The sequence below is a fragment of the Kogia breviceps genome, chromosome 1, assembly GCF_026419965.1.
Source record: "Kogia breviceps isolate mKogBre1 chromosome 1, mKogBre1 haplotype 1, whole genome shotgun sequence".
In the NCBI taxonomy this organism is placed as follows: Eukaryota; Metazoa; Chordata; class Mammalia; order Artiodactyla; family Physeteridae; genus Kogia; species Kogia breviceps.
In genome coordinates, this window is record NC_081310.1 from 188,626,856 (window position 1) to 188,645,008 (window position 18,153).

General features: G+C 52.1%; 1 protein-coding gene across 1 annotated transcript in view; it reads right to left on the reverse strand.

The window, feature by feature from the left end:
* Positions 1-6,735: 6,735 nt before the first annotated feature.
* Positions 6,736-18,153, reverse strand: part of IGSF21 (immunoglobin superfamily member 21) — a 246,849-nt gene continuing 235,431 nt past the window's right edge. The window contains exons 6-10 of the mRNA XM_059058730.2: positions 17,383-17,857; positions 8,743-8,828; positions 8,143-8,335; positions 7,685-7,723; positions 6,736-6,966 (exon numbers count right to left, since the gene is read on the reverse strand). Coding sequence (XP_058914713.1) covers positions 6,893-6,966; positions 7,685-7,723; positions 8,143-8,335; positions 8,743-8,828; positions 17,383-17,857 — 867 coding nt within the window. The 3' untranslated portion in view covers positions 6,736-6,892. The remainder of the gene's footprint in view (positions 6,967-7,684; positions 7,724-8,142; positions 8,336-8,742; positions 8,829-17,382; positions 17,858-18,153) is intronic.

An 18,153-nucleotide genomic window follows, 5' to 3' on the forward strand; every position in this document is an offset into this window, starting at 1 on the left:
AGTTACAGTCATCAACTCCCATTCCTCCAGCTGTTCTTTGGTTCCCAGGTGCCTGAAAGTCCCTAAAAGTGCTGCTTGAGCCAAAATCCAGAGGAGATGCTAAACCAGGTTAATGTTAGTGCCCATGGCAATGAGCAGGGGTCCTCCCTACTGGGTTGGTTGGATAAATGAGTTAATTTTGTTCAAGCTCCAAGGGTCTTGGGGACTTTGGTGCTGAGGGTGTACAGATGTGTTGCAGGGAGGGGCCCAGCGTGGAATGGGCTTCAGGGTCTGCGGGGACCTGAGGAAGGAGAGCTGCATACTCAGCACTGCAATTAATGGAGCTAATAAGGGTCCGAAGGTCAATGCCAGCCAGGGTGCTTGGCAGGTGGGGAGGACATCCCTTGGAAAACTCTACATCGGCATCTTTGTGAGTCGGAGTGGAGAGCGTTTGGGGGGGGGTGCCCCATGGCAAGGCTGGGCAGGGCAGTCCAGGGCAGCAGAGCAGGGAGAGGTGTCCTTCTGAGTGGCCCAAGCACGGGCAGGGACAAGAGCAGGGGTCTTGAAGCAGCCAGCATTGGGTGTGAACCTTGGCTGAGACCTGAATGAGCTGTGTGTCATTGGGCAGCTTCCCTTGCCTCTCTGAGCCTCGGTTACCTCATATGCAAATGGTCACAACAGTGACCACCCCTCAACTCAGAGTAATGAATGGGTTAACTTGGGTTAAGTGTCTAGAAATATCTAGCACGTAAAATGTACTCCATGAATGCTACTTCTCTCCTCTCCTTTTAGAAAAGCTCAGAGACTGGCAGAAGCTTTTTTTCTTTTTTAACTTTTAATTGAAATGTAACATACACATGGAAAAGTGCATAAATCTTTTGTTTTTTAATTTAAAATTTATTTCAACTCCTCTGGGGCTGGAAGTGTTACAAAACCTTAAAATAAACCTAAACTGTCTTGCTTTTATCATTTTTACTTAGACCCCTAAAAAAATGATTTTGGAATAATTTGAGACCCACAAGAAGTGGTAAAAATAGTATAGGGTTCCCACGCTTTACTCAGCTTTTCCCAACGATATCTTACATAACCACAGAGCATTGTCAAAAGCAGGAAGTTGACACTGGCACAATACTATTCACTAAACTGAAAAGTGCGTCCACCTTCAGTGGACAGCCCAGTGGGTTTTCACCAACGGAACTCAGCCCTGGAGCCAGTGCCCAGATTAAGAACCACAACATGACTGGTACCCTGGAAGGGTCTCTCCTACCCCCTCCAGTCACCTCCCCTTCCTCCAGGGTAACCACGGTGAGGCCTGACTTCCAACAGTATAGACTTGCTTTGCATGTTTTGGGACTTTGTGTGTGTGGATTCGGTGCACGATCCTTTGTGTCTGTGGACTCAGTGCACCATGCTTTGTGTCCGGCATCCTCTCCTCACTGTGTGTGTGGACTCAGTGCATGTTCCTTTGTGTCCGGTATCCTCTCCTCACCTGCACGTCTGGGGCCTCCATCCACTCTGGCCTGTAGCTGTAACTGGCTCGTTCCTATCACTGTGTAGGTGGAGTTTTATCAAGGAAACAACCCTGCATGAACAGGACAGAGCCCGTCCCCGCTGCCCCCAGGGCGGTCCTTTGCTGCCCTGCTTCAGGGGGCCAGAGGAGTTGATCTCATGCCCTCTCAGTCTGAGCATAAGTCTAACATACCAGTCTCAGCCCATAACAGTCTAACATCAATAGGGCATGGAAGGGGAAGTGCACACCCATCCTGAAGGTGGTGCGGAGGGAGACAATATTTGCTGTGCAGTAATCTCATCTGCTACATTCTATTAGCTTCTGCACAAAAGAAAGATTTTTTTTCCCCTTTAAAAAATTCAAAAACCATTGATTGGGATGATTGAATTCAGAAAATCTCCATGGAGCATCACTTGGGGGTCTTATTCTGCACCTGGAACATCCCCTGGTGACCTTGTAGCTGACATTAATACATCCATTAACACATCCCTCTCTGCCAAGGCCCCCTACTCTCTCACTGCCTCCCCCTGCTGGCAGCAGAGGGCATTGATCAAGCCCGACCTGGACCTGACAAGGACCTCATTCATTCTGGCAACAAGCTGTTAGGAGATAGAGCTTTAAAAAAACAGTCACCTGAGTTCCAACGCTGATTCTGCCACTTAGTGGCTACATGATCTTGAGAAAGCTCCTTAACCTCTTTAAGCCTCGAGTTCTCTGTGTGTAAAATGGGCACAATACTGGAACTTTTCTCTTGGAGTTCTTATGAGGATTGAGAACAAGAAAGTAGCTCCCGCTGTAGGAGCCCAGAAGTGTTTTCTGTTCCTGGGCCAGGGCTTTCTAGGTCCGAGGAGATAGCAGTTAGGTCCTCACGTCAGGACCCACCATGCCCTTAAGCCCAGGGAAGGATCCATCTGTGATGCTAGCTTTCAGCCCCGAAGCTAAGTGCCCCCAGGGCCTGACAAAATCACTCCCCATCCTCTTGGCCCAGAGCCCTGACCCCAGAGCACCCTGACTGTGTTAGCCACAATCAAAGATGCTTTTCCTTGGATTCTGGCCACTCATCTCAAACAGGGACAGAGCCTTGAATGTCATGTGCACTTTCGGACCTGCCCCTGTCTGCAGGCATGGACCATCTGGTCCCCAGCTTAGGAAGAGAAAAGCTGCTGAGTCCTCCTGACACGGCCCTGGGTGCCATGGGCAACGTGGCCCGCGTGCCAAAGTGGGCAGTGAGTCCATGTGCTGGGCTGGCACCGCTCAAACCTGCTGGTGCACTGCAGTAAAACAGCCTTCAACTTAATATATGCTAATTAGATTTTAATGAGATTCAGATTTCCAACAGTAGTGCCGTGTTAGCCATGGCAAGTTATAATCATATCTAATTGGTAATTCTAACATAACAAATTTCTTGGATAAATTATTCTTAGTTAATAGTCCCCCAGGAACAACCTCAAAGCACACACACACACAGACACACACACTCACTCATATATATATTTTAGGGGAAATTGAGAAAAAAGGACAAAATGGAAGCAGGCGCCCAGTGAAGCAAAGTTGTTATTTCAAACCTGGACTCCTGCGGGACCTCAGCCAGAGCCTCCAACAAAAGCCCTTGGGGTTGTTAGAACTTGGAACAGAGTCCAGAGCCTAGGAGAGTTCTGGGTGGGATCAAGGTCACTGCCTTTCTTTTCTTTTTTTTAAAAAATATTATTTATTTATTTATTTATTTATGGCTGTGTTGGGTCTTTGTTGCTGTGCATGGGCTTTCTCTAGTTGTGGTGCACGGGCTTCTCATTGCGGTGGCTTCCCTTGTTGCGGAGCACAGGCTCTAGGAGCATGAGCTTCAGTAGTTGTGGCACGCAGGCTCAGTAGTTGTGGCTCACGGGCACAGCCGCTCCGCGGCACGTGGGATCTTCCCGGACCAGGGCTCGAACCCGTGTCCCCTGCATCGGCAGGCAGATTCTTAACCACTGCGCCACCGGGGAAGCCCCGGTCACTGCCTTTGAGGGTGGGGTACACCCCCAGGTAGACGGCTCCCATCCCAGGAGGTGGCAGCAGGAGGGGCCACCAGTCTCAGACCTTAGCCCCTACTCAGCATGGTCTGCATCCCTCGGGGAAGCCCACCCTGGCTGCAGAAGCTTTTTCCCCTCCCTCTGAGACGGGTCCGCCCTGGAACTCTTCCGTGGTACAGATTCCTAGGTCCCCAAAGAGGTAAAAGGGGCACCTAATGGCTGAGTTAATATTTTCTTTACCAGGCAGAATCACTGAGTATTCCAGAAAAAGGGATGGGGAGGGGGGGTGAGTCAACCCAGTTTCTGATCTTCTCATCACCGCTAAGCTGCTGTAACCCCGGACGAGCTGCTTGGGGCCTGTTTCTCAGCTGCGATATGGGTTGAGACTCAACATACATTTCTGCTTTAGCTGGAAGGAAGCGGTCTTTTCTCTGGAGTTGGGGTAAGGGCCTTAATGTAGCACCCAGAGGGTCTGGAGTGCAAGCCTGCCCCTTTCTTTTCTCCCTTTTCTGTGGGGTCACTCTCTGTCCTCTGAGGCTGCCACTGGGAAGTGTGGCTGTCCGCATGCACTCGTCCCCCTGCTGGCAGTGCCCTCAGAGGGTGGGTGGTGCAGTGGCCCTGTCCTCCCACTTGGGAGGGGAGGGGAGATGCGTGTAAAGAGGATGGGATCTCCAGCTGCGTCACCACTTTACCCACGTGATTCTGGGCAAGTCCCCCTCCCCCTTGAGGCCCCCTTCTTGCTCCATTTATTAAACGAGCATGATGGGTCCTATCTTATACGGCTTGTAAAGAATCTGAGTTCGCAAGAGGGAAGAGATATGGGAACCTATGTATATGTATAACTGATTCACTTTGTTGTAAAGCAGAAACTAACACACCACTGTAAAGCAATTATACTCCAATAAAGATGTTTAAAAAAAAAAAAGAATCTGAGTTCGTAACTCTAAATGTCTCTCCCTTTGTTCTTCTTCCTTCTTCTCCATTCTCCTCCCCTTCTGCTGGCTGGATTTAAAGGCACAGAATGACCTTGTGGGGGAAGGACCACGTGATCTCTTTTATCTAGTACTAAAGGAGGGAGATTAATGTCAGCATCTCGTGCCAAGTGACTGATAATGACAGGTGACATTTATTGAGCATATACTATATGCCAGACATTTTTCTAAGTACTTTATATGTGCTCTCTCATTCCGCCCTAAGAGGTGAGTACAGTTATGATCTCATTCTAGAGACAGGCCGCCCAAGCACAGAGAGGTTATGTAAATAGACACAGCTAGTCAACAGCTGAGCCAGAATTTGAACCCAGGAGGGTTTGGCTCTGTAGCTCACCTCTTCAACCACCTACTACTCAGTCCTGCCTCTTGGACTGACCAGCTTGAGTTCAGTAGAATATTTAGGAGAACCATCTGCCTTGGAGGAGCTTCCAGGAAGAAGGAAGGAAAAGGAACTGAATTCACTGAGTTTCTGGTCTATACCTGACTCTGTGCTGGGCTTCTGACCTATGGAGGCAAAATTACCTAGTGCTTCAAGCTTAGGTCCAGATCTCTTCTCCAGGACTTATTTGCTGTGTGACCATCAGCAAGTTATATAATCTCTCTGAGACTATTTCCTTACTTGTAAAATGGATCTACTGCTTCCTATATGGCAAGGTTGTTGTGAAGATCAAACTAGATGATACATGCAAAGTGCTTAGCACAGCCCTTAACACATAGAGAAGATCTGGTATATGGTAAATTCCTAAATATAGGAATGTTGATATTTATGCAAATTCTTGCATATGGAAACATTGCTATTTAATTTGTTACACACCCCCCGTTAGCTGTGTAATTATCCCCATTTTAGAGTTGGAAAAACTGAGTTCAGATGGGTTAAGCCACTTGCCCAAGATCCCACAGTGGGAATGTGGTAAAGCTGCAATCTGAGCCCTCAAACACTTTCAACCCCAAAGCCTTTCAAAACTATGGCTGTCACTGGGGAAGGACTGTCCCTGTGGTCAGAGAAGGAAGGTGTCTGGGGGAGGTGGAGTTTGAGAAGGCGGGGGTAGGGGTACCAGTTTAGGGAAGGGCTCCTCCAAAATGCTTCTTGTCTGTGGCCCTGGGATCTCCAGGATCGATGGAGGAAGAGGTGGGAGGGAATGGGAGCCTGGGGTGGGGACCACAGCTGCCTGGGGTAGTAGGAGAGGGGGAGGGGAAGGAGCAGAGGGGAGGTGAGCCTCCTGAGAAGCTCAGCCCCAAGGTCAGATGCAGCTGGCAGCCCAGAGCTCCGCTGCAAGTGCTGACATTTAGGCCTGTCGCTGATGATTGGTCCCGTTTGGAAAAAAAAATGCGTGTATTTTGCACATCTATTTCCTTCCACCCATCACTCAGGGCTGTCTTCCCTAGAGGAAACCAAGGGCATAATACCTGACATAACAGCTTAAGCGCTTTTTGGAAAACTCCCCAGCTCCAGGCTGGGCTGCAGGGCTAGTCTCTCTAGCTCCATCTCTGTCTCTGTCTCTGTCTCTCTCTCTTTGTGTCTCTATTTCTCTGCCTCTGTCTGTTTCTCTGCCTTAATCACACTCTCACTCTGTTTCTCTCTCTTTGTCTCTCTGTGTCTCCGTGTGTGTGTCTCTCTTTTTTCTGCTTTTTTCTGTGTCTGTCTCTCTGACTCTGTGTCTCTATCTCTTGTCTCATTTCTATCCACTCCCCACTTTTTCAACATTTCTCTTCATCTCATTCAGTCTGGATCTTGGTCTCTTTCGAAAGTTGCACAGGAGCCCAATCGGATTGGAGAGTTCTCTTCCAGAATCCTTTCCTCCAGGGACCCCCTTCTCTGTCCCCTCCATCCCTCATCTCCAAATGCCTCCAAGGAGACTCCTGTCTCTCCAGGATGTCTGGTCCCAGTGTGAGCCTGACCTCCAGCACCCCAGACTGCTCTCCTCGGATGGCTGTCCCTGTTCCCTCTCTCCTTCCTTTCCCTGCCCCCTTCTCCAAGCCAACCCCATCCTTGTTTCCCTCTCTGCTCCTTCCAGATCTCTCTCCCGCCTGGACCCCCGACCCAACTTCTCATGACTCAGAACCACAGCCCTCTCCCTTTCATTTTCATCAGCAACCAGGGCTCCTGGGGGAGTCAGCCCCGACTCTGGCTTTCCCATCCCTGCCCCCATCCTGGAAATGGAAAAGTGCCCGTCCCAAGGTTGCATGTCCGGAGGTGCCCAGTTGCTGCTATAGAACGGAAAGAATACAGAGCCACAGACCGAGGTGGGGAAAAATGTTCTGTTTTAATTAAACTGACCAAAGAAGCCAAGACATGGACAGAAAGAGACTAAGAACAAGACTGGAAATAGTTTAGAAAAGAAATGAAAACCAATTGCAGAGATGGCAGTGCCAGATGGAATGGAGGGAGCAGGGCTGAGCCTTCACGTCAGCTCCAGGACCACTGTCAGGGCAAGCACCAAGGTGAGCCGGATGCCAGCGGGGCCAGACGTGGAACCTGTGCAGGGAGCAGCGTCAGGGCCTGGGACCCACCCTCTTTGCTTTCTGGGGGGCACGGGTGTGTGTGGAGCCTGCGGACCGCAGAGCTTTGAAGGGCCCCGGCCAAGAGTCTGGACTTCAGTGTTAGGATGGGCTGGGTTCAAATCCTAGCTCTGCCATCTGTCCCACCTGATTGTGCGTGATCTCTTCCCTGCCCCAGGCCTGCTGAGTGGAGGTCAGGCCCCCTGGGTGGAGGTCAGGCCCCCTGGTGGCCATCAGGACACTGCGGTGGGAACTAGGAGTGGGGGGGCCTCCATCATGCACTGTGACATTGGCTCACTGCGGGAAAGGGAGGGCTGGCAGGCCTGGGGGGAGTGTCTGTGTCCCATGGGGTGGTGCCCAGCTCGGGGGCAGCTGAGGGAGGGCAGTATAAAGGGCCCCCCCATCCTATGAAGTGGTCAAGGGCCCCGGATCACAACCTCGAGGTCAACGCTAGACGCAGCTTCTTGGGACCACGGCCGCTGAGCTCTCTGAGAGAGACTTGGTCCCTAGAAATCCCTGCCAGCTGCTTAGGGATGCTTAATTGCTTTAGTGCCCACGCCTGACCTTTGACCCAGACTCTGCCCAACTAGAGGTCAATTATGTGCCTACGGCATGAGGGAGGGGCAAGGTCATACAAAGGGGCCGTTTGGGGGACCAGAGCTTTTAAGCTAGAAGCTCTGAGAGTGGAGACTTACCATTGGAGTCCTCCGTTCCTTTGGGGATATTTGGGTTTTCTGTCGGGAAGAACAGAAAGAGAGCTAGAGCGTGGATGGCATTCGGAACTTGGCAAAGGAGGCCCCCTCATCCAGCACCCGCCGTGTGGGGTCGTGTGCACCCTCTCAGGGCAGCCACACAGCCTCTGCGGGCTGGGCGGTATCAGCCCCTTTCTACAGATGGAAAAACTGAGGGAGGGGAAACAGTTTGCCCAGCATCGCCCAGCTGCCAAGTGGTGGATCTGGGATGTGAACCCAGGGTTCTCTAGCTCCAAAGCTGTTATGGTTTTAACCACTGAACTGTAGTGCTTCCCTGTGGGGCACCCTCTCGGGGCAAATTTACGGGACTTGGGCCCCTACCGCTCCCTCCTCCTTGGGAAAGCTCCAACCAGGGGCCTCCCCGGGTAGCCCTCCCGATCCGCTAGTTGGGCGAAGCGTACCAAACACGATGAGCCGGGTGTGTGTGTCGGTGGAGCCCAGAGGGTTCTGGGCCGTGCAGCGGTACATGGAGCCATTGAGCTCAGCGGGAACCCGCTCCAGCACCAGCTCCTTCCCGTCAAACTCAGCGCTGCCATCCAGGAGGCGGCTCCCGACCCGCGTCCATGTGAACATGGGCTCTGGGAAGACTTCATTCTGTTGGCCAGAGCGGGAGAGAGTCGGGTCACAGGAGGAACCGTTCTGCCAGAGCAGGAAGGGGCCAGAGGCCTGGCCTGGCCAGGGTGGGTAACACATTTTCATCTGATGGGTTGGGACTGGCTGCCCAGACCCCAGGAAGGAAAGGACTCTAGGGCTGGAAGGGATGTCAAGATGCGTGAGCCATGTCTACTCTAGTGGTAGGTGGGCGAGCAAATCCGTGCGTGCACCCCATGCCATTCCTCGTGGAAGCCAATTCTGCCGTTACACAGATTAGGAGACTGAGACCAGCTGGCTGTGCTGGAGGGCAAGGGCAGGGTCTCCGAGCATGCTGCCAGGGATGCTGGTGCCCCGTTGTTCCCTGATGACCTCCCGCCACCCTTGCAGATGCTCAGAGAGAGGCTGACCTGAAATCCATGGACCAGGATCCTCACCGTGTCCCCGACCCGGGCTCTGCTGGGCGCCATCATGATTTTGGGTCCTTTGGGGGCAGCTATAGGGAGAGGAAGGCCAGGTCAGAGAGGTGTGTGCTTGTGCAGGGGAGAGGAGACTGAGCAAAGAAAAGAGGCGCTGGGGGAACGGAAGAGAAAGTTCCCATCCAGATCATTCACTGATGCCTGCATTCATTCATACACACTTCCCGAGCCCTGGCTGGGACCTGGGGATGTAATGGTGTACAGAGCACAATCCCTTTCCTTGTGGGGTTCACTCTCGGTGGGGTCAAAAGACAAGAACAAACCGGTGTAACAGGGGGTCAGATCGGAGCAGCCCAGGGGACAGTGGAGTCAGGGACACCCAAGGGAGGTGCCACCTGGGAGACGACTCAGCTGCTAACGGGGAGAAACCCGTTCCAGCACCCAGTACCTACCTGCATTAAACCACACCCACCCTCCTACCTGCATTAAACCCTTGTGAGGTGCGGTCCTGCCATTATCATCCCCATTGTATAGCTGGGTTAACTGAGGCTCAGAGAGGGGAAGTGACTTGCCAAAGTTCACACAGTGAAGAAGAACTGGGATGAAATTTCTGGTTTCATTACTCTGGCTCCAGAGAGCCTTCTACCAGGTTAATATGCCCAGTGGGGTTTTTCTGGAATCTCTGGGTTGGAGGTGAGTGGAAGGTGGCAAAACGTGGGAGGAACCATCTCCCTCCTTGGGCCTGGCCTGTGTCCTCCCTGCCTTTCTTCCTCACCTGCTTGTATCACGTCTTTCAAGCCCCTTAACTTCTCTGAACTTGGGAGACAAGATGCCCAAGGGTGCTGCCCTCCTATGAACCAGAGCATATCGGGGATGGAAGAGCCACTGGGATCGCTGAGTCCGCCCTCTCAGGTTTCAGATTGGGAAACTGAGGCCCAGGGGTAGCGAAGAGGCTTATCCAAGGTCACCCACAGAGCCAGTTTCTCCTGCCCCATGACGTTCGCACCAGACTTCTTTCTGCCAGACCCACTCATCATTCACTCATTCATCTAACAAGTGATTATTGAGCCAACTGTGTGGCGGGCCTTGGGGCAGGGCTGGGGATGCGGTGGTGATGGAGACACATGCCTGCTAACACAGAGCTTACACTTTAGTTGGGGAGACATCTGATACACAAGTAAGTACATGAATAAGAAACTACTGGAGAGCCATGGCAGTGTGTGGAGAATCGAACGAGTGGGGAGTGATGGTCTGAGTGTCTCTTCCAACGAGCTGACATTTCGGCTGAGATGAAGCTCCTGAAAAGGGTTCCAGGTGGAGGGAACAGCCAGGGCGTGGCGCTGAGGTGGAAGGTCAGGGCTGATGGGGGTGAGGACTGGGCCAGACCCCACAGAGCTTCCTGGGCCAGGGGACAGCGATAGGGTTTTGATCAGAGTGCCATGCTCTGTGCCACGCTCCTTGGACATCTTCCAGAGGTGGCGGCAGGAGAAAAGCTTTGTCCCCAGGCCCTGGGGCTGGCCTGGCTTCTCCTCATCTGCCCCACCTGCTACCCGAGCCTCTCCTTCCCACTCAGAGCTCTCAGAGCAGAAATCAGAGCAGCTGGCAGATGTGGGTGATTTCCTAGTCACTGCCGACCCATTTCATTCATGAAACCAAAGGACTATTAATTAAACCACGAGGGCTTCCCTGGTGGCGCAGTGGTTGAGAATCCGCCTGCCGATGCAGGAGACACGGGTTCGTGCCCTGGTCCGGGAAGATCCCACATGCCGCGGAGCAACTAAGCCCGTGAGCCATGGCCGCTAGGCCTGCGCGTCCGGAGCCTGTGCTCCGCAACGGGAGAGGCCACAACAGTGAGAGGCCCGCATACCGCAAAAAAAAAAAAAAAAAAAAAAACCCACGAGCAAGACACCCGAAGGGCCGTGTGGGGTGGAGGGAGGCATCAGCAGGAAAAGCCGGGCCTGTGAGAGGGGAGGGAATGGCAGGGAAGGTGCGGGCAGCTTCTGCCACTGCATCCACCCACATAAGAAAGGAGCCTCGTCTATGTGCCCCTGGACCAGTCACTTCCCCTGGCTTTCCCCAAACACAGGGTGGGAACAGCCAAGGCAACCCTTGCCCGCCCACCACACTGGGTTGTTAGGAATATCGGGAGATGGTGGGCTTAAGGGTTAACGTTTGTCCAGACCATCCTAAGTGCCTTGCACTCTGTGACGCGCTTTATGCACGACCTCATTTACACTTCCAACCTCTTGAGATTGTCCCCATAAGGCAATGAAGGCTTGGGGAAGTCAAGTAACTTTCTCGTCTTTTTAATGAACATTCAAGTGCTGTCAAGGTCCCTCTGCAGGTGAGAAGCGCTGCATAGGGCGGTCTGGCCCTGTGTCATTCTGTCCCCTCTTCCTGACCTGCTGGGATGGCACTGTCCTGCTGCAGCCAGCAGGGGGCGCGGAAGGGCATCCCTGTCCCGGAGAAGCGTGAGCAGGAGGGCCCCGGCAGACAACTTCCTCTCCTAGGTCAGATTCCTAACTGTCTCGGTTTCTAAAGGCCCTCTTACCCTCTTACCCTCTTACCCACCCTCTTCAGGCCGCACCTGGGCCTCCTGGCCCCAAGGGGAAGGGAACGCACATTTATCAGGTGCCTGACATGTGCTAGACCTCATTCTAGGACTGTCTCACCCATCTTGGTGCTTATGAGGCAGGTTGCCATGAAACCCACTTTGCAGGCCGTAAAACGGGCTCCCAGGAGGGCAGTGGTTTGCCCGAGGTCACACAGCAAAGAAGTGGCAGGGGCGGGACCTGAAGTTACATAGGTCTTTAGAGCGAAGCTTGGAACCCAGGGGTGGAGGAGGGGGAAAGCCGGATGTCCTGTTCCACGTGGGCAGCCAGACCCCTCCCCTGCTGCCCTGGGCTGCCAGGTCCAGAGGCTCCTGTGTGGAGTTGACCCCGAGAGGCAGAGGGTGGGTAGGCAAGGGGTCTGCTTTGCCTTCACTCTTCCAAGCTCGATCCTGGCAGCTGCCGGCTGGCAAGAGCCTTGGTGGCAGGTGGCCCCTCTGACCCCTGCCCTCACTGCTGCATCAAGATGCTTCCGGAAGCCAGGCCAGCTGCTATCACCCGCACGCTTCCACCACACGCTGACACCCATCGACGGCTCCTGGCGGTCAAGTCCTGGCCCCTCTCTCCTGCCCCTAGAACACATCACCGAAGGTACCTGAAGGAAGGGTCTCAGCCCCTGGGACTTCCCTCCCCTCAACCCCTGGACATAAGGAAAGAGTGGGAGTCAGGAGACCCAGGATTGAGGCCTGTCTTCTACTCTCCAGTGACGTGACTTGGATGAGTCAATTCAACTTGCTGGGCCTCAGTTTTCTCACCTGTAAATGGGGAGAATAGACTGCTCTCCTACTCTTTGAGGAGTTGCTCTGAAAATGACAATGGGGGAGAGATATGAGATGGAAATGTGAAATGTGACGTGGTGTGCGTCTGTTCAGGGGCGTACAAAAAATCCTGATTATATAACTGCTCTCTTTACTCTCCTTAGCATTTTGCTGCAAGGAGAGCCTTGTGAAATCTCACGGAAAGCTCCTCTAGGCGCCCCACCACAGCAATTCTAGGTGTTCACTAAGGCGGCCACTCACCCACCCATCCACTTATTCACCCATCCAGGCATCCATATTCGTTCATCCAACCGAGCATTCATTCTATGCATCCATCCATCACTCCATCATATTATTCATCTCTCCACCATAACATCCATCCATCCATTTATCCATCCACATACCTACCCATGAACCTACTAATCCACTCACGCACCCATTCACTCATCTACTCTAACCACCTAGTTCTTTATGCCTAATCTGTGTCGATCGCTATGCAGGGCAATGTTGGGGACACAATAATGAATAACAACGTAGCTTATATTTACTGAGTACTTACTCTGTCACTACGCCAAGCACTTTGTATGCACGCCTTGTTTAATCTTCACAACAACCCAGAAAAGTATTAACTAATTGATTATTAGGGAAGTGTTTATTAAGCCGTATGTTACAGATTGTGCTGAGCCCTGTGCCATGTGAACAAGGCAGGTAAAGACCCTGCCCACATGCAACTTAAACTCTAGTGGAAGATCCAGGCAATAAGAAAATATATCGTATACTTGCATGTGGAGATACATGCAATGCCAGAAAGCAAAGCAAAGTAAGGAATTGATGGGCCCAGGAGGAGGCGGCTGAAATAGGGTGTTCAAGGAAGTAGCCTCTGAATAGAAGATCTGAGCAGAGATCTGATGAAGGAGGGATTGAGAATACCTGGGGTAAGATTAATCGAGGCGGAAAGGAAGGACAGTGCAAAGTCACAGAGGTGGGTCTGAGCTGGGCATATTCAAGGAAGAGAGAACCCTGTAGCTGGAGCAGAGACAAGTGTGAAAGATGAGCAGCGTGGAGATGTAATTTTAGATGTGACGGCAAGTCTAGAGGATTATTTTGTTTTGTTCTGACTTTCATATATTTTTAAGTTGTGAGGAAACTCACATAAGGGAGATGCACTGTTCTTAAGAACACAAGTTGACCAATCTTCATAAATGTGAGCATCTATGGAACCACAACCAAATTCGAGAACGTTCCCATCCCTCCAAAGGTCCCCTGGTGCCTCCTTCCAGTCAATTTCCACCCTCCATAGGTAAACACTTCCGCTTTCTATCCTCAGAGGTTTGTTTCATGTTCTAGGAGTTCATATAAACGGAATCGTGCAGTTTGTACTCTTCTGCCCAACTGCCCTCGCTCAGCACAATGTTTCTGAGCTTTGTCCATGTTGTTGGTGTATTAGGAGTTCATTCAACTGAATTGATGAGAAGTGGTTCATTATATGAATATATCACAGATTTGCTCATCCATTTTCCTAGTTACGGGCATTTGGGTTTTTTACAGTTGCTGTTGTTGTTATGCGTAAAGCTGCCGTGAACATTCAGGTCTTTGCGGACGTATGTTTTCATTTCTCTTGGGTAGATACTTAGGAGTGAAATTGCTGGGTCATAGAGTAGGGGCGGGTATTTTTATCTTTGTAAGAAACTGCTAGTTTTCCAAAGCAGTAGTACTGTTTTATACTCCCAGCCCTGTATGAGGGTTCTTATTGTTCTACGACCTTGCCAACATTTGGTGTTGTCCGTCTTTCCCATGTTAGGCATTTCAGTGGTTGTGAAATGGTATCTCACTGAGGTTTTAGTCTTCATTTCCCTAATGATGTTATATATCTTTTTATATGCTGATATCCCATTGGCTATCCCAATGGATATCCCATTTGTATATCCTCTCTTTAAAATTTGAGTTATCATTATTGATTTGTAGTAGTTCCTTATATATTCTGGATACAAATCCCTCATCATATATCTGTACTGAGAGTATTTTCTCTCAGTTTGTACTTTGCTTTTCCATTTCACCACATTTCACTTTCTTAAAAGTATCTTCTTAGGAGCAGAAGATTTGGATTTTGATTAAGTCCAATTCACCAATTTTCAAATTTGCATTTAGTGCTTTTTGTGACTCTTTAAGAAATCCTTGCCTATCTCAATGTCAGAAAGATATATTCCTGTGTTTTGCTCTAGAAGTTTTATGATGCTGGATTTTACATTGAGGTCTGTGATTCATCTCAGGTTAATTCTTGTGTGTGTGTGTGTGTGTGTGTGTGTGTGTGTGTGTGTGGTAGAGGTCAGGTTCATTTCCTCCTTAAGTGTATCCAGTAGTTCCTGGGCCATGTATTAAGAAGCATTCTCTTTTCCTATTGAACAGCCTAGGGACCTTTATCAAAAATCAACTGACTATATGTGGATCTATTTCTGGGCTCTTTTTTTGTTCTATCAATCTGTCTACCATTGGAGAGTTTTGGGTGGGTGTGTATGTGGATTTATATTTTAGATCACTCAGAGTGGAGAACAGAAATGCACATAAGTGGAAGCAGGAAGGCCAGTTTTGGGGCTGCTGTAATAATCCAGTGGGAACTGCTGGTGCTTAGATTGGGTGGTCGGAGAGGAAACCATGAGACAGGGTAGATGTGGGATATATTCTGAGGTTGAGATGCCAGGGCTTAAGGATGCCTTGGCTGTTGGCTAGGAGAAAAGAGGGGGAAAGTGGGTGACTCCAAGGGTTCGCCTGGATGGCCCTGCTGTGTCCCCCAGTTCCCCGTGGGCACACACATATCTGTCACGCCCACTGCCTGTGAGTGCACCTTTCTCTTGCTCTGATGATGGAGGTTGGGGGTGCACACCAAGGTCAAGGGAACCATCTGGAATCTGGGACAGGGCAGGCAAGTGCTTTACTATGGCTTGGGATAGGGGGTGGGAAGGGGGTGGAACAAGCCAGTGGCAGCACCCCGTCCATCACTGGGAGACGTGAACTGCAAGCTCACCTTTCCAGCTGCTCGGAAGTCCTTGTCTGGTCTCGTCTTTCTCATTCTCTGTGGGGGTGGGACAGGGAGCCCTCCCATGGGAAGTCGAGCCTTGGGCGAGAGGGGCTTTGGGCGGCTTTCATGGGCAAGGCATCCCGTTGAAGGGTCGAGGCTGCTCTGCCTCCCAGCCTGGAAACAGACTGTATCTTGGGGACAGGGAGGTTCAAATGCAAGAAGGAACTCTGGGAAGGATGGAGGGTCCAGAGAAACCGGGGGCGGGAGTTCTGGCAAGGTGGGAAGGCTGAGAGAGGGGTCTGGGCAGGCTCTGCCTGGGGACCATCCCAGCTCCTGGCACAGGGCCTGGCCGTAAGGGGTGCTTGTGAAGTTTCTGTGGCATGATGAGCGAATGGTACTCAGGGGGCAGGCACCATGACAACAGATGCCCTGAGGCAGCACAGTGAGCGGAGGCTAAGGGCAAGACACTGGGGCCACACTGCCTGCCTTTGAACCCTCCCCCACTTACCGTGGGCAACTTACTTAACCTCCCTGCGCCTCAGTTGCCTCGTCTGTGATATGGGATACTAATAATGCTGACCTCATTGAGTGACCATGAGGATTACCAATTGGGTAAGTGGGTTACTAATTGTGTTCATATGAGAAAAGCAACGGTCCATGGTATATAGTAGATGTTCAGTAAATGTTAGCCCTTATTATTATTTTCTGTGTGGGCAAGTGGCCCGTGGGAATCAAAGGGCCATTTTAATCAGACTTCAGACAACTAACCCCATAGCCAGCAAGGGAGCCCAGTCCTGGGTCTGGTAAGTTCAGTGGTTGGCATAGGGGAATTGGAGAAGGCACCAACAGACCTGGCTGGAAATCCCAGCTCTGCTACTTATAAGTTGGTGACTCACAGAAAGGGACCCCACCAAACCGAGCGTCAGTTTTGCTCACCTGTAAAATGGGACTGCATGGTAAACTGCTTGTGAGGAGGGAACGAGAGAATCCTTGCACATGTTCCTGGCACAGAGTAGGTGTTACATGTACGTGAAATCTTTGTCTCGGTGTTTGGTGCAGAGTTGGTGCTGGGTTTTCTGGTGGACTTGCTAAAAACAGAGACGGCCTTTGGACCCCCAGACACAGGCTGGGGTCTCAACCCTTGTCCGATATCGCTCTCTGTCCTCGGTCGTGAGGGGCCTCAGTTAAGGGCTGTGGATGTTTCCATGCAGCTCTTCACCACTGCAGGAGATGCAGGGGACAAGCCCCGGCATCTCGGGCTCTGGGTTGAGCTGCTGGGTACTGAAGACCAAGGCCCAGAGGGTTGTGGGCAAAGAGGGCCAGCACCGGGTCAGTGTGTCCACCTCCCTGCCCCACCCCACCCCAGTCAATACCAATCCTGGCTCTGAGAGCCTCATATTTCTAGTAGAGAAGATTCCACATGTCCCGTCTCCCTGCCTTTACTCAGCTGGGAGGAGATGTACAAGAGGAGACAAGGATCTACTGTGGGGACATGCAGAGTTGGTGCTCTGTGGGAAGAGGAAGCAGCTCCCAGATGGGGATTGGGTTCTCGGGCTGAGCTATCCCTGGGTGTCCAGTTTCCTGGTTGTGCCCACGTCCCACAGCCCTGCAGATGACAGGGTTTCCATGGTACTTAAAAGCGTAAGCAGGAGCAGCAATTCTCCCGCGTCCTATATGCTCCCTACCCCAAGCTGGCAAAGCTACCTTCAGTATTCCTGACCCTAATCCGACAAGCCTGCCACCTGCCACCCTTAGGAACCTTACCCAGTAACCGTCCCTGCACTCACGGCTCTCTTATTTCAATCGAGAAAACCCCTTTGCCACCTCTTATGTTCCCATCCTTCCCTGGACGTTTCCTGACCTGACTCAGCCACTCTCCCTTATGAGCCCCAACTCCTGTGTCTTCTTTACTCACCGAGCAAACTTCCCTGGGACTGTCCCGTTCCATCTCCAATCTTGAAAACCTCCCATGTTTCTAACACTGATCTAGCAAAACTTCCGTGACTTCCATATCCTTGATCCTGCTGGACCAAACTCCCCAGACCTCCCTGTAATTTCCCTCCATGTCCTCCAACACAGCTCAGCAAACCTCCCCAATAGCCTGACTCTGACCTCCGTGCCTAACCCCGACCCCGGCTTGCTCCAACTCCTCCCCATCTCCGTGGTGGCCGGCAGCCCGCCCTCTTCCAAGGCTCCCCACCGCGCGGCTCTGCAGGGGCCCTGCAGAGCGGCTTCCGTGGAGCCTCACCCAGCGTGACCTCTGCCTGCATGGGCATCGACAGTGCCGGGTGCTTGACCTCACAGCTGAAGAGGGCTTCGTTGTCGATCTGCGGGTTGAGCGTCCAGGTGAGCAGGGCCCGCACCTCCACGGTGCCGTCACTGCCCGGCGTACGGCTGTGGCTCAGGAAGTAGACGGGCTCGGAGCTGTGGACCCAGCGGGGGAACTCGCGGCTCACCACCGTCTCGGGGATGTTCTCGGTGGTTGGCTGGAGGGGGATGCTGGGATCCGCGGTCAGGCTGCGGGAGGGGTGCTCTGTGTAGGAATGCCCGCCCTGGCTCTCAGCGTCCAGCAGGGACAGTGACCTCTGCATCTTGGTGTCGTCCAGGTCACGGTGCAGGAGGCCACGGAAGGGCCTGCTGTCCTGGAGGGGGCCAGAGCTAGCAGCCGGCAGCTCTGACAGGGGCACTGCGTCGATGGGTTCCCCATCTCGTTTGAAATAAACCTGAAATTGCAAGGAGGGCGTGGGAAAAGATTTTGCCTCGATGACATGGACCTCCCGGTGGGATCTCAGAGGAGCTGGCCACAGGAGTCCAACCCTTCAGGAGCCTCCTCCTCCCAGTAGCCTTCCAGATGGACCACTCTCTGTCCCTCTCCCTCCAGCACCCCAAGCGCTCTGAGTCAGCTTGGCTCAGTGGGGACACGCAGGCTCTGGTGGCAGAGGCTGAGCTGGTGAGCCTCTTTGAGCCTCAGTTTCCTTACTGAGAACACCTACTGCGTGAAGGGAATGGAGCACTTATT